Source organism: Cyprinus carpio, chromosome B5 (genome assembly GCF_018340385.1).
Source record: "Cyprinus carpio isolate SPL01 chromosome B5, ASM1834038v1, whole genome shotgun sequence".
NCBI classification, from domain to species: Eukaryota; Metazoa; Chordata; class Actinopteri; order Cypriniformes; family Cyprinidae; genus Cyprinus; species Cyprinus carpio.
The window spans coordinates 27,976,765-27,998,798 of NC_056601.1; the positions used below are offsets into that span (position 1 = coordinate 27,976,765).

Consider the following 22,034-nt stretch of genomic DNA (forward strand, 5'->3'; position numbering starts at 1 on the left):
AAAAAGTTGGATTCTACATACACATACATTTAAAATAAAACCTTACTTTTGCATAAATAAATTTTGGGATAAATACTGCTTGAGTGCATTACAAGTTGTTTTTATATGTATTATAGGTCCCCTGTAATAGAGAAATAGAGAAATTCATAGCAAAAATTCAGTCACTACAGTATCTTTGCATTTTTTTTGCTAACTTTCTTCATTATTTCATTCATCATCTAATTAAAGAATTACATGTAGCCTTTACTTGAAAACATGCTGTTACATTTACCAGCAATTTGTAAAAGTAAAAACTGATTCTTAACTTTTACAGGTAAATTCTACTCCATTAATTCTATAAAATAAACTTTAAATGTCATTTTTATATACCAGTTAGTTTATACTGTTATTTTGACAATGCAAGCATAACAAAGAAAACAAAATCTGAGTTATAAAAAAACAAAACTAAATATTTTCATGATCTGCATTGATAAAATGAACACATATCTGTAAATGCTGTGATGTCACACAGCAAAAAAATATTATTTTTATTTTAATTAAGATTAGAATGGAGACTTATTATTTCTTTAAAGTCAAAGAATGGACTGTAATGTTAAGATGCAATGGGGCATTAGTAAACAGCGCCCCATTCAGGACAATACAAGGCATTTAATTCAAGAACCAGCCTGCTTGTATGTACAGAGCAAGTTTATTTGTGCGTTAATAGACAGTCGAAGGGATTTACATTGTTATGTACATGTCACACTTATACTTCAACAGAAAACAAGTTCAAGTCAAACAAATTGCATCTCAAAATTTGCCATCAGTTCCTGTGCTGCTTGTTAATCACATTATAGAGCAAATGACAAAACGTGGCATGCTGAAAGTGCAGAGTTAATACTCGTTAATACTCCCCTTTTCTTGTGATGTAGATTCAGGTTGTTGCTGTAAGGAGGACGTGTTACGACATCCAGCAGGTTCAGCTCATCAGGATAATCCTCAAAACATATTAACTGGATTATCAAATATGAATCCCTATCAGGGTGACTGGACACACAGCTTTCTGAGAAAACACCAAAGCAATTAATTCCTCTTTAACCACTAACATAGAGTGTAACTGGAACCCTCCTCAGAGCCGAATGAGACACAGGCACATTAAACACACATCTAGCTGCTCTATAAAGTGTGTTCAAGCAATGAAACGAACAAACGAAACTTTAAGTTAACGACTGTATTTGTATTTCTGGGTTTGTGTCGAGGTGAGCGGAGGCAGCACAGGACATGATGGCCAAACAAGCCACTAAATATCAGTCTCTTTCTCCAAATCTTCAAGATGGATGTCTGAATCTAGGATCTGGACTGGATGTCCTGGAGGGCTCAAGCTTTAGATGAAGCCAAACGTGCTGCGAGGTTCATATGTTGAAGCTTTCCCCGCAGCCACACGTCCCTTTGATGTTGGGATTGTTGAACACAAACTCGCTGGAAAGTTTCGTTTCAACAAAATCCATCTCCGTGCCGAGCAGCGTCAGCTGAGCCTTCTTCTCTATGAACACTCTCACACCTGGAGAACAAACATTTACATCAATGACATTTCTACGTACACGTGTGCAATTAACATAATATACACCAGTATTTAAAAGTCAGTTTTTTTTTTTTTAAATATACTTTTATTCATCAAGGCTGCATTACAATGATCAAAGTCTACAGTACAGTCATTTATAATGTTACAAAAGATTTCTTTCTCAAATAACAACTGCTCTTTGAACATTCTGTTCACCAAAGAATACTGAAAAAATGTATGTTAAGCAGCAAATCAGCATATTTGAATGATTTCTGCAGGATCATGTGACTGGACTAATGATTCAGCTTTGATTACAGGAATAAATGACATTATACAAATATAGCTCAAATAGAAAACTTTTTTTTTTTTTAATTGTCATAACATTTAACAATATTACAGTTTTTACTCCATTTTTGAACCAATAAATGCAGCCTTGATGAGCAGAAAAGGCTTCTTTCAAAAACATAAAAACCTTGCTGACTTCTGAACGGTAGTGTAAATGAGATATTATTGAACAGATAGTTCCGGTCTTTGATTCTGATTGGCCGAGCCGCAATCGAAGCTGTTGTAATTTACTCTACATACATACACCTTTGTTTACTTCTGTGTGTTGCTCGGCAACCACTTTGTTGCAACCACAACTGATTCTGAGGAACTACATTGTTTGGTGGAAGAATACTGTTTTTATTAATATCATTACACTTTATTTGCTCAGTTTTATTTTGTGAAACCTTACTATGTATATGGAATAAGCGTTTTATAAAAGCAATAAGTCCTGTGAAGCCGTGGTTTTGCGTTCGCATCGTGTTATAAATTCACTGTAAACCACGGCTTCTTGGGGCTTATTGCTTTATAATAATGTTATTGTGTTACTCACCGTCTTGTAACACCTCCTCGTCTGATTTGTCTTTCTCTTTAGTATAGTCCAGTGTGTAAGTGAGGCCATTGCAGCCTCGGGTTCGAACACCAACTTTGAGGCCGATCTGTTTGAAGGCAGGTGAATATATAATCCAAAGAATGAGACGGGAAAAATGTATCACTGAGGCTGCAGATGTTAATGACAAATAATAAAACTAGTACTCACATATTCTGGTTTGTTCTGTAAAAGTTGCTTAACTTTATTAACAGCTGAAGGTGTCTGAGAATAAAAAAAATACATTCAGTGATTATTTACGGTAGATGAAAGAAAGTGTGGCACTGTAATAATCTGACAAATTCAGTATGATAAAACACTCAAGTTACACCTTTGAACCGTATACAGATGTAACAATTTAAATTAGAAGTTATTAAATATTTGCTAATGCACTCTTTTAGATTTTTGCCCCTAAAGTTTGATATAAAGATAATATTCAAATTATATTTTGAACTACACATTTAAACCAATTAAATATGAAAAAAAAACATTTATTCATTGCTTTAATAAACTGAAGATGTCTAACTAGATATAAAACTAAATCACAAGTTTTAAAATACATAAATAAGCAAATGAAAGAGAATATAGTTTATCTGACAACTGTCCTGTTGTTTTCCTATCTTATTAAGCCTTTAAATCAATTTTGGGCCATGTCTTCTTTTAGACTAGTGGAAAAAACACTGAAAATACACGTCATTTATTTTAATGATTCATATGTTTAAAACTTTCTCAAGATTAGTTTTTTCGTCTCACTTCAGCAGCACTTACTCACGTTCATATATTATTTGCTCTGGCTTATATAACATTTTACGGATTTTTTCTGTCTATTGACAGTATTTTCTGATTTATGGAATATCCAAAATCCCATCCCAATCCCAAAATCCAACTCAAATGTGTCAAAGTCGAACAATAATTTTGAACCTATCTTTATATGAAGTTCACATTTCTGCTCTGGAAATGTATGCAATTTAGTTTGTATTTAATTAGATAATGCATAATTTAAATATTACAAGCCAAAAAACTTGTCATGCAAAACTGTTGTAATGTACTGTACTTAATCAAAGGGCAAAGAATAGTTTTATCTAGGCCTATTAGTTAACATATTCACCCAATTAACCTGTGGCTTCTTTCATCACAGGTGAATTATCACTGTAAAAATCTACTGTAAGTCATTTAAGATAAGAGCAACTGCTACATGGAAACTGCTGATATACACATGATAAAAATTACAATTACTTTGACAGACACCAACTGTACAGCATCCCACAGTGCCATATTCACATGCACAATACCTTTAAAAGAAGTTCAATCTTTAACCGATTTAATGTAAGTTACTGTTTATCACAGTGTAAACATGTCCAGTAGACAAACAACTTCAAGCAAGTACTCGGTAAACATTTGTGTTACAGCAGTGGCATGCTACATTTGGAGAGATCCTAGGTCTTTAAAAACAAACATAAATGATAAGGCAGTTATCTGATCACAGCAACGTGGATAAGATCACTGTAATCCTGCTTTCCTGACTTCACCCTAAACAGCGGCTGTTATTAAATACGCCCAAAATGATATTTAAGACACATCGAGGTAAATCTAACAGGAACGTAGCACGTAAGCACTTAATTGGGCTCGCCAAGCATCTGCTAACGGCTAACCTGCCCATAAACACTGACCTTGATGTCAACTTGAACAACACAACCACACTGAAAGTCAGATCTAACCTGCTGTTATATTTGGATCTTCGTCTGGGTTTGTCAGAATGGACGAGGCTGTCTATTATTACACTGTTATTAATCAGATAACTGAGCCCTGGCTATGACTAAACGCTTCTGTCATGTATGCGATCTCGAGTATTCGAGAACTAAATGCTTGTTCGGTTTCTTCATCGTGTTGTACATACACTGAACACTCACCAGCGTCAAAGCGGCTCTTGTTGGAAGTATTTTCCGTCTGCTAACCGCCCTCACTGTCGCCCGTGCTATGGAGGCTGACATGTTGAAGTTACTTGAGTACTTCGTGTTTGGATGTAAACACCTAGAGGTAATGCAGGGAACGCCCGCCTCAGCGGACGCACAGGATTGGTTGGTCACTTGAGTGACAGCTTGTAAAGCCTATGAGTGATCGCTACTGTAAGATTTAGCACCATGTGACTGTCTGTGAGTCTGTTATGCAACCAATAATTATAACGTAAGGTCAGACGAGGACGTCCAGTTTGTTTAACGATTATAAAGATTATTATAAAATTGATCTTAAGCATGAGTAAAAACTAGTTCATTGAAATTGTTGCATTTGACTTTAGTAACTATGCATAATCAGGGGCCGTACACTTGGGGGCGCACGGGGCTCAGAAAGCACAAAAACAAATAGGTCTAACTTAATCGTTTAAATCTATAAATTCTTGGGATTGCTAACTGATATACAAGTGGAAATCCATCCAAGCAATCTATAGTAACCACAGACAACCTGGTTAATGGGGCACTTGGTTTTACGCTGAGTAAACTCTTTCCACGTTACTTCGATGTGCTGTTTGAAATAATTTTTGAAACAATGATTTACTGTTGAAAATATTATCTATTTCTATTTTCGTAATTCAAACTCACCAGGTAATCATCCATCATCATACTTAAAGACATGCTAGCCGACGTTCAGTGTTATGAAATATTATTTACAATAATAACGAGAAAAAGAACAAAGTCTCCTGAAACTTTTCAACACAATAACTGGTCATTTTTATTTAAGCTGTAGAAAACATAATATATGATACATTTCAAGTGACATTCCCTGAATTGTACTATTATCTGATAACATTGGTCAAATGCCAATCTAATATCAGTTCTAAAAACACACCTTGGTTGGGATGCACTAAACTTTTCTCATGAATGTGACAAAAACTTTGTAGTGATATCAAATGTGTTCTCTGCCCATTAAAACAAACTGCAGAAATTGACACAAGGATGTATGAAAGTGTAAATTCATGACACTATGACAAAACTTATTTATTGTCATCATCAAAGAAAAAGGACCAGCGTTAAATTACTAATATGGACGGAATTCGTTTTGTTTATTGACATTGCATCAAATGCAATGAAGTCAATGGAGCTATTTTCCCCAAACATACACAATTCATTCAGCAAAAACAAAGTACTAATATTAACAATAAAATAAAGCATAGCAACAAAAAACAAGCCCAGCCAAACTGAAAAAGCACAATGACAAGCACAAAGCTCAACAATTAACCCGCAATAACATCAGCATAATTTTAAATACAGACCCCAATTAGTATTTCTTTATGTACATTTCATACAAAATAAAATGCTTCTTGGTACATGCACAAGATGCACATTTGTGCAAAATTTTTACTAAAACTATTCAAGCAAATTCAAAAGCACACATTGGGGCTACAATCTAAATTACAAAGGTAATCAACTGGACTCTTAAATTTAAAAAAAATAAAAACAGATAAAATGAGAAACATCACATTAATTTCCCAATTAGAAAAAAAAAAAAAAACAGAACTAAAAACCAGACACCCATACAAGGCACATTCATCGAGGTGTTCTAACTGGGGTTCATGATAATACTGAGCTGCAGATCCAGAAACGGCTCACTTTAGAAGATTTAGTTGAAAGGGCTCCACTTCTCCATAGATGCATTTAAGGACGCATTTCTGTGGGCTAGACTACCTACAATAAAACAGGGAAACATGATCAACATTATCAGTTATATAATGTGCAAAGACAGCAGCTGCTCCATGACCAATGACGGTGTTTTGAACTCCTTTGCCAGTGTCAAATAAACTACTCTCAATCCACCAGTGCATTGGATTGTGTTTCAGCAGTGGCTTCGAAAGTCTGAGCAAAAGCTTGTACTTTATTGTTTGGTCAGTTTTCTTTCTCAAATGAAAGAAGACAAAAATCCAGAAAAAAAAAAAAAAAAAGCTCTGTTTTTCGAGAAATGCTTTAGATAAACTTAAGAAAAGTGTTTAGTCAAAATTATTTTGATTATATTTAAAATATATGATCATATGTGACATAATATGACCTAAACATAAGCTGTGCTCATTAGAATGGAACGCACTCCCAAGGGTTGCCATGTCCACTTAATATAAGCAATGCTTTTTAAGTGTCACTGGGCTTGTTAGCAATCCAGTTTATGAAGTCAATAATGTAGGGAGGTGCAGGTTGCGATATTTTAGTATGTGGCTTATTCCAAGATAAATTTTTCTGATTTCAGTTTATTATGGCCTTGTTCTTATTTGCTTTTTTCATAGTAAGATCTGGCAACATGAATGAGTCAAGATGTATCTTGTTTCCTGTGATTTCTTGAGCTGCACATACAGAAAAGACATAACTAAATATGTCATTAACAACTAGTTATTCAGTACTGGTGATTTGACCACTGAATTTAACAGCAGCGTGTATGTGGTCGTATCTTAAAGGGATACTCCACCCCAAAATGAAAATTTTGTCATTAATCACTTAATCACCCCATGTCGTTCCAAACCCGTAAAAGCTTTGTTTGTCTTCGGAACACAATGTAAGATATTTTGGATGAAAACCAGGAGGCTTGTGACTGTCCCATAGACTGCCAAATAAATAACAGTGTCATGGTCCAGAAAAGTATGAAAGACATCGTCAGAACAGTCCATCTAGGGCTGCACGATTAATCGTATTTTAATCTCAATAACGATATCCACCTTTCTCGATTAATTAAAAATAATCGTCACGATATTGGCAGGCTCGTTACTTATCCTGAAACCTGTTTTTAATTTGGTATTTGCTTTATCTTGCATTGCTAACAAGTCTTACTAGGGTTCATGCTTGTGATTGCCAGATGTGAAGAGCTTTAAGCCCCAAAACAGAGCTTTTCTCCTTTAAGGATACACTTTCTGCCCAGTGTTTTATTTGATTTGTGCAATCTGGAAACCCTGTGCCCACTCACTGATGGCGGAACAAGCGCTGATGATGATATGAAAACATACGAGTTTAGCGATCTCTCCACAGCGATATTCTGCTTACATGAAAGTTTTTACCAGTTTTCGTGTTGAAAATGGCATGGCAATGTTAGTTTTCAGTGTGTATTAATGATCTTTGAGCAAATTTACTGTGCAATCTGAGAGGCTTTTTCTCATTTGCGAACAAATTGTCACTTAGAAAATGTCAAAAAAACACTTATGACAAAACACTAACCAAAACCATGAGTTTGTATTATCATAGTTGGTAAATGAAGTCAGTGTATAGTCAGTGGAGGTTGGTTAAAGGACACATGAAATGTTATTGCATTTCCCTGCTGAAAAAAAAAAAAAACCCTAAAACCATCCTAAACTGGTTGACTGATTTTAGTTGGTCATCCAGCCCGGACTTTGCTGGTCAAAACTGGTCAGAAGGCTGGTTTTAGAGGGGTTTTGACCACTTCCTTAGCTGGTCAGGCTGGGAGACCAGCTGGAACAACCAGCTAAAACCAGCTAGCAGTTTTTTAGCAGTTTTTTTTCCAGCAGGATAGAATAATCGTTATTAATAATTGTGATTACAATTTTAATCAAAATAATCGTGATTATCAGTTTAACCATTATCGTGCAGCCCTAAGTCCATCTGCCATCAGTCTCCTCTTTGTCTCTCCATATCACCGTATGCTCTTCTGTATCAGACTCTCCAAAAAAATCAAAAAAATTAAATTATTCAATAAAAAAATAATATCATTTCACTTCACAAAAAAAATTTATTCTCGTCACTTCATAACGTTACGGTTGAATCACTGATGGCAGATGACAATGTCTTTCATACTTTTCTGAACCTTTACAGTGTAACTTACTTGGCAGTCTATGGGACAGTCACAAGCCTCCCGGTTTTCATCCAAAATATCTTAAATTGTGTTCCGAAGACGAACGGAGCTTTTACGGGTTTGGAACGACATGGGGGTGATTATCCCTTTAAATTCACTAAATTAACCAATAACATTCAGCACAGTATAAACCACCATGTACACATGTAGTTCGCTCACCTGCTTCAGGACCCAAAACCATCCTCTTTGCTTTTCGCTTCTTTTTTCTGTCTTGCTGAGGACTGTCCTACAAACACACGAGAATCCAACTGAGTTCTGGATTTTAATTCCAAGCCAAAACTACAGTTTAAGCACAAAATTTTAACTGTAAATGAGACAGTATCGGACATACTAGTCTGTCCCTGTCTGATGCAGAGCTTCTTTGGTATGTCTTTGGAGAGGATTCTGCAAAGAGAAATACATGAGTGACTCCTGATCACATCCCTGCAGAACTGTAACAATGTAATGAGCACAGCTACCTATGGATTTGGACAGCAGGCAGTCTTTCTTGATGTGACCGCTGGAGCCGCACAGATAACAGCATTTCTCCTCCTTCTGCCGCCGCCGTCTGTCAGTGTAAGGGCTGCCATCCCTCATCACTCTGCCATCAGGTCTGTTCACATCACGTCCACTGAACAATCCATCAGTGTCACGTCTTTGCTTAGCAAACCATTGAAACATTGAAAAATCAGACTAAAGGCATCCAATGTCTGATTTTTTAAAGGATTTATTTTAATTTTAACGTGCAAATGTGCACTACTGTTCAGAATTTGGGGTGATTTTGAAAGAAGTCTCTTCTGCTCACCATTTTATCAAAAACAGTCACATTGTGAAATGTTATTACAACTTAAAATAACGGTTTTCTATGTAAATATATTGTAAATTGTAATTTAGTCATATGATGTAAAGCTGAATTTTCAGCATCATTACTCCAGTCTTCAGAAATCATTCTAATATGCTGATTTACTTCAGCAGATATTTTGCTTATCTTATTATAATAAATATTACAGTTTTTTTTCTATCAAATACATTTCTTATAACATTTCTAATTTATTAAAATCATTATTATGTTGAAAACAGTTGTGCTGCTTCACATTTTTCAGGTTTCCTTGTTGAATAGTAAGTTTATTTGAAAATAAATCTTCTGTAACAATTTGTTTAAAAAATAAGTTTTTACTGTCACTTTTAATTAATTTAATGCGTCCTTGCTTAAAAATAGTGTTAAATTCTATTTAAAAATCTTACTGACCCCAAACTTTTAAACAGTAGTGCATGTTCTCTATGGATCGTTGTAGCAGGAAATGTAGAAAAACATGTTCAAAATGTAAATATAGCGTTAAAATAACCTAACCTTTCATTAAGGTAAAAGGTGAAAAGATACTTTACAACAGATCTTGTGCTGAATTACCTCTTTCGCATTAAACAGTCTTTCATAAAATGGCCAATCTTCCCACAAATTCGGCAGCAGCGGTCATTGGGTGCAAGTTTGCCCTCTGTCAGCATCTCTGGGTCAAAAAAATACTCCTGCAAACACAAAAGTGACATTAAGTACAATGACTTGTATGGCATTTTACAGAATTTGCTATCACCAAATTCTGCATGACCATATTTTAGATCCCTTAACTCTACCCCATTCCATAACTTAACAAGTACCTTACTATTGTTAAAGGAGCGGTCTATTGGTATTTCATGCATGTTAAGTTATTTACATGGTTAAAGAGTTGGATTCTCATGCTAAACTTGGCTAAAGCTTCAATAAACAATTTGGATATAGAACAGAGAATTTCTGTGCCAAATACACTCTTTCCGGTTTCGTACAAGATTCGGAAAGATTTTTTTCCAGCATGGCTTTTCATGACGTCATGAAGGGTGGAACTCCTTGTATGGGCATTTCTCCCAGAAGAGCTGCACAGGACTTGCTCGGGAAGAAAGCCTCCAAAGAAGTGTGTTTTTGGTTGTAAGTTTAGCTTCCCAAAGAATGTAAACATTGGATTCAGTTTGTTTTTCCGGGGCAGCAATGGAGTTTTGCAAGTGTGTTTGTAGACAAACTTTTTATAAACAAGGCTCAGCTCGAAGCTGGATTTGCACATTGTTTGAAACTGAAAGATGGAGCGGTCCCAGTGATAAAAGACCCCGGTCATGATTCGGAACTGCAGACAGTAAGTGAAACGGCATCAAATTTCTGCGTTTTGTTGGTAATCAGCGCTCAAGTGCTCGTCACTCTTTAGCCCCGCCCACAGCACGCCTCCAGGAGCTCGGCTGTTTCGGAGAAAAACGTAAAGCTGTATCTTTCTTTTATTAATATGATAAAACTAAAGACTCTATGAAGGATGCAATACTACTTTATAAGTACTCAAGATTAACATGAGATTGGATGAAACGGTGTGTTAGTTCCCCTTTAAGGAGCAAATAAGGTGTTTACTGAGGCAGAAGTCATAGTTAATAGTTAATAATTGGTCACCAAACTAAAGTGTGTCCAAGAATGTATAAGGTCTAGGTAAAGGATACAAACCATTTTATTGGAATACTCTGGTGGGAAGCATCTGACGGGGGTGCCAAAAACTGTGCGGGCATTGATGAAGGCCTTCAGGATGAAACTGGCCACTGCAAACAAAAGCCACAAACAGCCACAAGGTAAAAACACTGCTTTAGACGACAAGATACCAAGACAAGGGTCATTTTCAAAAAGGTAGGGACGTGTAATGGTTGACTACTATTTATATATTTATAAGTGCAGTTAAGGTCCGTTCACACAGAATTCGTTTTTCCATTCCATTGTCCTACTTTACATTGTTTTCTATGTAAGCATGCACTACAAAGATGTGTACGTCAGTTCAGTTGTGCTTGCATTTTACAGATGCCGTGTTATGTTAAAAGAATCAAAACATTTACACACAGTGCCGCTCGTCAGTTCCAAAACAATGGACCAATCAGAAGTTCCCAGAGGTGGGGCAAGCGTTGCAAATTTTGTTTACAATAGCAAGTTGGCATAGCAACTCTTATATTTGACGGCAACAAGGCAGAGAAAGCATTCTGCGCTGCGCTTTTTAAAAAACATTCCTGAGTACGGAGTCTTACATTTTTAGAAACAAAGATGCGTTCTGTGTGAACAAACCTTTAGATCACATGGTTTAAACAATCAACGTCATTAATGGATAACAGTTGCTAAATGTAGGTGTTTCTATGGTGGCTGAACATACATTATACATTTATACATTAGAATATAAATCTACGTAACATGATAAAAGGTAGAGTCTGTATGAAGGATTATACATACAACAGTAAAAGAAAAAAAGAAAAATATGACATACTCCTCCGTGAGAGACCAGCTCCAAGATTATGACTCAAATCAAAAGGATCTAAAAGAAACAAACAAATGTTAGTTTTAAAAGTACTGCTTTACATTATGCCTACTTTTATGTACAAAATGTTATTTCTTGTGTTTTTTCTTTTTCATCAATTTTCTCTCTCAAAATGATGGATGTCATTTTAAAAATATTGAAATTAGCAGAAATAAGTTGACGCAAACTCTTATTCATATAAAGTAAACGTCACTTTCAGAAAAAAAGGTACAAAATCTGTCACTGGGGTGGTACCTTTTCAAAAGGTAATAATATGCACTCTTTAGGGCTGAATAAGGTGCAAAAGTGAAAAGGTACTGGCCCAGTGACAGCTTTTGTACCGTTATATCTGATAGTTCAAAATGTTACTGCTGCATATTCTTAGGATCTTGATCTGATTTGCTCTTACCCTCTATGGCTAGATGTTTGGAAGTCCACTGCTTCTTGAAGGTGGTGAGAGGCTCTTTTCTGCGGATGCAGATGACAGTCTCCTTGAAGTTAAATGTCTCCGTGTAAAACTGCAGCAGTCCAAACCACAGTTGCCCCACAGACTCCTTGTTCTTTTTGTACTCCGGCCAGTATTTATGTAGGAATCAACAACAATACCACACTTATTGGGTATTAACCAGTAAGACAGTAATATTTTGTAATAAACAGAAATGTTTCTTGAGCAACAAATCAGAATGATTCCTGAAGGATCATGTGACACGGAAGACTGGAATAATTATGCTGAAAATTCAGCGATGCATCCCAGGAAAAAATACATTTTAATACATACAAATACATACAAACAGAAAACAGTTATTCTTAATTGCAATAATATTTTACAATATTACTGTTTTTACTGTATTTTTGATCAAATAAATGCAGCCTTGTGAACATGAGAGACTTCAGAGAGACTACTGTACTATACACTAAAAAACAAATACGGGCAAATACATGAAAGCTGTAAAAGAGTTGAAATATTGGTGTAAAGTTAGTAAAGAGTGATTACACTAGTCTGTTAAAATATGTAAAGTTTGTATTTGTTATTACTGTTGTACAAAAGTATAATGTAGGACAATAAAACTGATATAGGAGCCAAACTCAAGTCCAGATTCACTTGCACAGTATGATTTTATGCTAACAAACTTTTTAAAATTACAATCAGCTATGCTATTACAAAAAATCTTACTCACCAAGTTCTTCAAATCCTTAAAGAAATGTACATCCCAGCCATCAACAAGGACTACTGGTTTCTTTTCCCCAACATACATAGATAGGTGTCCCAATTTAACCTGTATTTATAATTTCTTACCATAACATAGCAGGTTAGGTTGTACTTAACGCAACATGAAAAAATAAACACAAAATGACATAATGAATCATAGGTGTCCCAATTTAACCTGTATTTATCATTTTTTTATGGAATAATGCACAAGCACTTATAAATTACATGAAAGGAATAAAACGTAGGAATGAATTTTTGCTTTTTAAGTGCTTGTATATTAAAGGTTAAAGTACTGGATTAAATATATATGTACAGTATATGTGTGTGTGTGTATATATATATATATATATATTAGTGTGTTGTAATAGTAAAACCTTGTATTTAAATAATATATTACAAGAAACTGTCATTGAAAAAGTTATTATGATCAAGAAAGACACCTCTTGGAGAACTGGAATAACAGGCGGGCTTCTTTGTTGGAGGAAGTACAGCACCATTAGAGTGTAAGCATATGAAGACAGACTCCCACGTGACGCATCTCCAATATCACACACCTAAAAACACACACATGATAAATATATGACATCTGATGTGTCTCATTTAACCAAATGTTAAATCTTTTCACCAAAAGCATCTTGCTGGATACTTATTTATTCTAGCTTCAAACATGACCATAAAAGTTTTATGATCTCTGACTGAAACAGTGATGACAGTGACTTTATGTGAAACTTACTTTTGCGAACACTTTCATGACATAGCAGAGGATCTTCACCCGAATATCAATTGCAGCATATGATGCCAGTAACTCAGTGTTGTGCAAAGCCTGCGGAAATAAGGATTAAACTGAGGATTAAAGTTTTATTTTACAATATATGCACTTACAGTGTACTTACACGAGAATGTAGTGAGAAATAGAAGTATAAATAATAATTCACTGGTTTAGTACGCACCCAAAACAAACCACTATAATATACATTTATAGTTGTCACTATGTTTTTCATTTACATTATGAAAATAAATAAATAAATACAATAATAAATAATAATTCACTGGTATCTACATTTTTTCATATAAATAATAATTCACTGGTATCTACATTTTTAAATTTACAACAGAAAGATCAGAAGAGTAGGTGAGTAGAGTAACAGCACAAAATTCTGTAATTTATCTCAAATAACTGCACCTACAGTTTGTCATCATAAATACATTTTAACAATAAGTCACCAAATTATCTTTGAAACAAGACAGTATTTTTACATGTTTGCTATTTTAAAAAAAAATAAATAATAATTAATGGCATCTTTTTACTATGAATGAAAGTCACTATAACTGACACAAATACTGATACTCAATTAAATTGATTTTTGGCGATATTAATTATTTTTGCCAGCCCTACTTTTTATGTTACGTTAGAAGTAACAATCTTAAAGTGACTCTGAAGTGATCCTGACCTACTGTATTCATAAATACTTGATTTGACTTGATTGATGAACATAGACTATTTGCAATACGTTCAAGTTAAATATCTGGACCAGATTGAGAGAAACAAAAAAAAAACACAAACTAAATATATCTGACGGACAAAAACCAACATATAATATTGTGTAAATGACTCTTACTGAACTATAAAGTCTCTCATAACTGTACTGAATTAACAGGCATGAAATTAACAAAAATGGTGCATGTGGAAAATGTACCTTTAGAGAGCAAACTGAGCAGTAACTAGCAATAATAAAGGAATTTATTTCAGCATACAAGCACTTTTCAAAAGCTAAATAATGAACAAATCTAAATCACAAAAGTTTTTTATTTACATTTTGAAAAATTGAGCTTTAGATGCTGCAGTGAAGAGATTTGATTTAATTTTTGCGATAAGGAAGGTTATAGTAAAACTGCTCTCTTTCTGAACTAAAGGGCATTAATTTAAACAATATCCATAATCAAGAACATACAAAAAATAATCCCTTCTCATTAATTTTTGCGATAAGGAAGGTTATAATAAAACTGCTCTCTTCTTAGCACTTTAAACAACCGCAATATTCAGTCTCCTGAACTTTCATTAAATAATGTTGTGTCAGGTTTATTCTCTCACCAGTGTATTGTACAAGCTTATATCACCCTCTAGTCCAGTTTTGGTGTGGTAAAACTTCACAATTGGGACTTTTGCAGTAGTAATAGGCAGGATGTTTCTCAGTCCTAAAATGAATGGAGAAACAGACATGGCAGAGGTAGAGAGAGATGGGGTGTAAAACAAAACCACTAATTTATTTTAACAACACACATTGAAAGTGAATGGAGGTTGCCTGAAACATACATATGGACTCTTTGTCATTTCATAAACCATTAAGAACATTTGAAGTACGGAGAGGGGAATATATAGAAACAATATAGTCTTTCCCTTCCTGAAAATGTCAAAACTCCATAATAATGCAAAATATGATTTAAGAACACTGAATGAAATGAGCGCCTGCCCTCTACAGTAATGTTAACAACAGGCAATTTCAGAATTACACTCAAAAACTAAAACGGAGACCTTACCATGGTGTTTTCGCAGTGCTTTAGTCAAACTCTCTATAACAGCCATGGAGTCCAAGCCCTGTCAGAGGAACCAGAAACAGAAACTCAATCAATGCAAAACAGGTGTAAACAGGGTCTAAAAAGTGGCTAAATAAAGTTTTTGCAGTCTTTTCATCTGGCTGGGTAAGATTTTTTTCAATGTTGAAAATAGTCGTGCTGCTTCATATTTTTGTGGAAACTGATATATACAATTTTTCAGCATTATTTATAACTTTTACAAAATATTAGTAATAAAAATTAATTAAAATTGTTCCAGTGGGTTACAGTGAAACACTTTCAGTTGAAATGAATGGGGATGATTCTTAAATGTTAAAATCCTCATTGTTTCAATAGTTTAGCCACACAATGTAAACAATGTGTGTTAATGTGATTGCAGTCTGAAAAAATACTTCTATATAAAGTTACTTTTTACAGTAAAACTTTGCCATGATAATGCAACACCGTAACAGCTGTATTAACAATGACAGCTGCACATACAGAACAGTTCCATCCATTTTAACACTATTCAGACTCACTGTAATGAACACTTTCTGTCTGTGTGTCATCAAGACCTCTTTCTGTACAACTGAAGGAATAAGTCAAAGTACCTCTGCTGTGTCCAGGCCTTCTAGAGTCATACAGATGTCCAAGTCGCTCTGTTTAAAGCCAAACCCATTTTTGGATGAACCAAACAAAACCAACTTGGCTCCTGTAAAAAAAAAAAAAAAACACATTAACAAATAAGCATCTGTACATTCCTCCCATTACATACAAAACTTGAGAAAAAAATAGAGAAAGAAATACTAAGAAATATCCAGCTCACAAATTCAGCTCTTGAATGATCTGTATATATATTACTATATGAGGGTGTACTGTGTATATTTATTATGTACTGTATGTATATATGTTTACATACTATATGTACTGTATACTGTGTATATTTATATATGTATATATATATATATATATATAAAAAAATTATAAATATATACATAAATGTGTGTATTTATATGCATAATAAATATACACAGTACACACACATACAGTATGTAAACAAAATTTTATTTTGAATGTGATTAAACGCGTTGCAGCTCTAATATATATAATTTATTTTTCATATTTGATTGTTTGAGAGTGAGTAGAATGTTAAGGTCACCTCATTGCATTTTTGAAAATGCTTATTACTGCAGCTTATTATAGAGCAAACCTTTCGCTGATTGTTTAAAGTTTCTAATTCACAAAAATATGATACAATACAGTAATAAATAAAGAAGATACACAATAAACATAACTGCAATGTACAGATATGCTATTTACAGATGTACACTTATGAGATTTGTGCAGCATTATCCCTGGACATTGTGTCATGCAGCAATGCAGAAGAAGAAATATGTCAGTGTATGACAACATTAAATGAAATGCTTGGTAACACATTATTTTATTAAGCCTCTATGTTTGATGCATTATAAAAGTAGTTTTGATGCATTCATTTAGTCTCGTAAAGCACCAGATAATGCATCATATAATCTCATGAATAATTATAACCACAGATATAATACATTATAATACTCATTTATTCAATGTTACACCTTTAGAAAGTGCAGTATAATGCATTGTATAATGCATGACAAACAAACCTTCAAACAATATAATGCATTTTATCTTTGGCTACACTCATTTATGAAAATATATAATGAATTAAAACATACATTAAGAATACCTTTATTCTGCATTATACATAAAGGCTTCAAGTTAAGTGTTACCAATTTTTTTTAGATTGGGTTTGAATTAGATTTAGGTTTTAAAAAGTTCCACCAAGACGCATTACCTGGCACTTGACATCTCAGGAAATTCTCGAAATCTTGTAAAATATGTTCTCTGACTTTCACCTCCACATCATCTGGCGCAAAGTCACCTAAACAAATGCCACCATTATTATGAATCACTGAAACAATGCAAAAAATTTAGTGCAAGCGAGATTTCAACATTTGTTAAACACAGCAATTAAAAATCTAGATGATGTATGTACTCATTTAAAATTGATATCGATCAATTCATATTTATTTGTATATCACTTTCACAATAGGGCTCTACAATTATGGTTAAACTGTTAATAATGATTATATTGTCCACAAATATAATCACGATTATTAATCACAAATATTTATTTATTTATTTATTTTTTTACATTTCATCAGAATTATTAAGAAATAAATAGAACATCAAGTCGTAAGGTTAACTCGCAGATTTAGTCACAGCCAACAGCACAAAAGACTGTGTGAAAGAAAACAGCTGGCTGCATTACACTTTTATTTGAGCAGAATATCTCAATGGAGATCGCTAAACTCCATATTACAGGTGTACCGGTGTTTTCAGCTCATTAGTGCTTTTTCCGTAGTGCGGAGAGAGCATGTGCATGGTTGTCAAGTTGGGAAGATTAAGTAAAACACTGGGCAGAAAATTTACCCATTTAAGAAAAAAAGTCCTGAACAGGGGATTTAAACTCTTGACATCTGGCAACCGCAACTATGAATGCTTGTAGAGTCTTGTTAGCAATGCAAGATAAAGCAAATGTCAAATTAAAATGAAATATTTTCTGGATAAATAAGCCCCTCTAGAGGTATGTTTCATATTGAGAGTATAATTATTATTTTTTAAATCCTTTCAGATTTCAATATTCATTTTTTTTTTCTGGAGTCCCAAGTTCGAGTCCCGGCTCGTGGACCTTTCCTGATTCAGTCACCCTCTCTCTCTCCCACTTAGCTTCTTGTCACTGCTATACTATCCTATCAAAAAAATAAATGAAGGCACAAATGGCAAAAATAAATCTTTAAAAAAAAATTACTATCATAATTTATGTTTACTTATATTATATATAATATATTTATTTCTAAAGCGTCTTCTCATCTAACACAAAATGACATTAAATACTGTTTTGGTGGGTAATTTCTCAGCCAAAATTATTTTATTTATTTATTTGTAATTAATTCCATTACTTAATCAGCACATCATATAATTAATGAGATTTAAAATTTCAATCCTTGACAACCCTTTTTACAATACAATAAATGTGTCTGCATTAGGGGTTACACAGACTAGTCGAGTAGTCGAGTGATCGACTACTTTAACCACTAGGCGGCGCTGTCAGAAACAATCGACTACTCGAGCGTGCATTAACTATAATGTGTGCACAGTTTGCCTACAACGCAAATTATAGGATTACAATATTGCGTGTAGATGTTACTTTCTATCACTTTCTCTATGTTACATGTTAAATTAAAATATGTAATTTAATAATTAGGGGTGTGCCCGAAGCCGAATACCTTATTCGGAATGGCACAGATAATGGCTTCAAAAATGAATAACGGATAAAGAATAATTCTGCCTGAATATTCGGCTGAGGCTGGCACACTGCTGTTTGCTAGATAACAGTTGTGCCAGGGGAACAGCGCAATATTATACACAGAACTCTAAAGTCACGCAATAATGAGTGTGTGAAGTGAATGAATATAAACTTTATGAACGAAAAGAGTGCAAATCAAACACCGCATTCGTGTTTCCTCTCCGTGCATCTCTCAGAAATCAGAGCTTGGCAGGAGTAATATCACCTATAATAATACATCATACACGGTCTATTATTTGTATATATTAAAAAGGCAATGATTTAAACCTTAACTACGAAATTATACATGAATGAATGGAATAAGCACAGCGCGCTCACCAATCAAACAGCCGCGTTTGCGCGCCTCAGTCTCTCCCAAAACCAAACCAGCTCTCTCTCTTAAAAGTAGGCTAATAATCAAATTAGATGCAGATACATTTTCTATGTTTGCTTCTTTATTTTTTTTTGCTGGTTTGCGTGGCACACGCACATTTGTTTAGTAAGTTCAAAAAGACTCGCTTAGAGAATTCTGCATAATGAAAATGTGCGCATTGAATTAATTCAGTCGTGTTCAAATGATCACTAAACGTTTGTCATGACGTCTCTGCTTATATGATTAATTTATTTTTAGAAATTAATAATTATTTTACTTTAACACAGCATATTTGTTCAGTGATAACTACGGGAAAAAAGATAGTCATAACGGTCTTATCAAGTAACTGTACGACACATGGTTTTATCCGAAAACAGATACTAATAATTTTGTGACTGTTACAGATACAAATACTGGTTACATAAAAATAAAAATATGTTATGTCATAATTATAAAGTTTTTTACAGTTAACGTATGTTATGTAATTGTTGCATTAGGCTATTAATGAATTAGTTAATTAATAAACGTTTATTGATAAAAACTATTTAATGTCTAAGAATTTACAATAGCATGAACAACAAGTAGTCGAGTAACTCGAGTATTTTTTAAATAAGTAATCGACTAGCAGAAATCAGAAGTCGTGCAACCCCTAGTCTGCATACACCCAAAAAATTCTTCATCCTCTGGTTTAGTTTTTAAAAAATAACAACAAAACAGGAATGTCTTGAAGATAATGTTTTAAATATTGAACCTGTACTTACGGTAGCATTGCTCACAGACTTCATTGAGGAGCTTGACGAAATCTAGAGTCATGTGTGGAAGGGGATCCAGCTCCACTCGTCTGAAGTCCTCGGGACAGTCCTGTTTCAAATGTCCATCACTCTTACAAAGGCTGCATATCAGAATAGGGGACTAACAAAGAAAATGAAGGTTAGTCTGTAATAATAATAATAATAATAATAATAATAATAATAAAAAGCAGCCAGGCCCCAAGGAATTACACATTTTTTTTAGTAACTGTAACTGATTAGTTACATTTATTTTGTAATTAAATTACGTAACACCGTTACATGTAACTAGTTACTTCCCAACACTGATTAAAACAACAATTGTGATATTATTGCACATGATAAATATTGACACCCCTAATTACATTATTTGATAGATTCACATAGAAATGCAAACTGACACTCAGTAGCCATGCTTATAAGAAAAGATGAATGTTTACCTTGCCATTACTGAAAAAGCGCTTGCTGAAGACGTACTGAAAGCCTTCAGGGCCTGCCTGAGCTCCTACAGGAGATTCAGATTTGGAAAACTCAGCTTTGGGTTTGTCTGGGATAGACGCTGCTTCCTCTGGATAAGCCACATCAGACCCTACATCATCACTCATTTCCCGCTCGAATGGGAAGATCTCATCACCAGAATGATCACATCCAGATCCAGCGAGCTCTATGTCATCATCTTCATCTTCCTCTTCCTCACCCTATAAATTATCATTTGTTATTTTTAAATAATGCAAAAACTAACTAATGTTTCTCCACTATTTTACAAAACCATTTCGCTGAAACACTCCAAAGTACTAATCATTAAATGTGTCTTATTTTAACTCCAAAACATCCAAGTTGCTTAAAAAAATTAGCAATTGAGCAGCTTGAACACATTGAAAAAAAAAAGAAGAAAAATCAAGGGGACCAGATCATGAAGAATCACATTTTCCTTGACTTTCCCAGGTCTAAACATACCAAAATATACTGAAAAATGGGTAATTAATTTAAAATTAAATTATTAATTTTTTTTATTTTAAGCTTTAGTAATCTTGCTATGTGCTTTTGTTATTTATTGGTTAATATTTCTTTTTAGCATTTTTTATTTTTATTTTAGTTGTAGAAATGTTAGTACTTAAACTTATGTTGGCAAGGCAAGTTTTTAAGTTTATTTTATTTATTACAAAAAAAATACATAAAACTTAAAACTTAGTTTTACTGTAATGAATTTGGACAGATATAGTTTGTTAACCCCAAATGTTGCTAAATTTAACCGCATGGTAAAAAAAAAAGACCACAAGAAAAACAAAAAATTGGTTTAGGTTTTAGTAGTTTTGCTGTGTGCTTTCATCTTTTTATTAGTTCTCTGTGTTTTTATTAACATTTATTTTTAAATATTTTTATTTATCATAATTTTTCCATTTCAACTGTAGTAAATTTGGTCATTTGAATTCAACTGGTTTTTAAGTTTAAGTTTTTCATTTAAAATTTATTTTATTTCAGCTTTATTTCAATGAACAAAAATTATTTTTAATGGTTTTAGTTAAAACCTCCAGAAAACCAAATCATTTTAATTTGTTTAGTATTTTTACTAGTTATATATAATTATATATATAATTTTGGTACTTCAATGTTATTTCAGTTAGTTGCCAAGGCAAGGTTTTTTCATTTTTCATCTAGTATTTATATATTATTTTTAATGAAACAAAAATGACTTTTAATGGTTTGAGTTAAGACCACCAGAACACCAAATAATAACGATCAATCAATTCACATCGATCACACACACACACCTCAGTCTCCATGTCAGAGTCAGCTTCTTCTTCCTCGTCCTGCTCCAGCTCAATCATGCAGTCCGAGTCCTCCAGCTCTTCTGCACTATGCAGACTGGATCTCGCATGAGATCTTTCCAAATCCTCAGCTGGCACTTTTGTGCTTCTCTTCACTGAATCAATGTGATTCACAGCATTCACAGATTTGTCAGTTTGACTGTTTGAGCTGAATTTCCCTGCTGTGCTTTTTGAAGGAGAAGCAAAGTACTTGTAAGTTGTTTTGAGGCAATGCAACATATAGTCAAACATCATCTGACTATTCAACGTCCGAGCCACGTTCCTCTGGACGGCGAAAGGATCTGA

General features: G+C 33.9%; 2 protein-coding genes across 2 annotated transcripts in view; both read right to left on the reverse strand.

Annotated features, from left to right (window-relative positions):
- Window positions 1–669: 669 nt before the first annotated feature.
- Window positions 670–4,519, reverse strand: isca1 (iron-sulfur cluster assembly 1). Its single transcript, XM_042725150.1, has 4 exons — window positions 4,364–4,519; window positions 2,625–2,678; window positions 2,418–2,523; window positions 670–1,540 (listed from the first exon to the last, which is right to left on the reverse strand). The coding sequence occupies exons 1-4, from the start codon at window positions 4,442–4,444 to the stop codon at window positions 1,392–1,394; spliced, it is 390 nt and encodes a 129-aa protein (XP_042581084.1). The 5' UTR covers window positions 4,445–4,519; the 3' UTR covers window positions 670–1,391.
- A 641-nt stretch (window positions 4,520–5,160) lies between these two features.
- The window catches only part of tut7 (terminal uridylyl transferase 7), a 29,230-nt gene continuing 12,356 nt past the window's right edge, over window positions 5,161–22,034 (reverse strand). The window contains exons 14-31 of the mRNA XM_042725148.1: window positions 21,693–22,030; window positions 20,361–20,618; window positions 19,894–20,044; window positions 17,206–17,292; window positions 15,986–16,086; window positions 15,360–15,417; window positions 14,914–15,017; window positions 13,555–13,644; window positions 13,262–13,375; window positions 12,790–12,867; window positions 12,021–12,198; window positions 11,582–11,629; window positions 10,783–10,874; window positions 9,679–9,794; window positions 8,750–8,931; window positions 8,623–8,675; window positions 8,451–8,517; window positions 5,161–6,133 (exon numbers count right to left, since the gene is read on the reverse strand). Of these exons, the coding sequence (XP_042581082.1) occupies window positions 6,069–6,133; window positions 8,451–8,517; window positions 8,623–8,675; window positions 8,750–8,931; window positions 9,679–9,794; window positions 10,783–10,874; window positions 11,582–11,629; window positions 12,021–12,198; window positions 12,790–12,867; window positions 13,262–13,375; window positions 13,555–13,644; window positions 14,914–15,017; window positions 15,360–15,417; window positions 15,986–16,086; window positions 17,206–17,292; window positions 19,894–20,044; window positions 20,361–20,618; window positions 21,693–22,030 (2,180 nt within the window). The 3' untranslated portion in view covers window positions 5,161–6,068. The remainder of the gene's footprint in view (window positions 6,134–8,450; window positions 8,518–8,622; window positions 8,676–8,749; window positions 8,932–9,678; window positions 9,795–10,782; window positions 10,875–11,581; window positions 11,630–12,020; window positions 12,199–12,789; window positions 12,868–13,261; window positions 13,376–13,554; window positions 13,645–14,913; window positions 15,018–15,359; window positions 15,418–15,985; window positions 16,087–17,205; window positions 17,293–19,893; window positions 20,045–20,360; window positions 20,619–21,692; window positions 22,031–22,034) is intronic.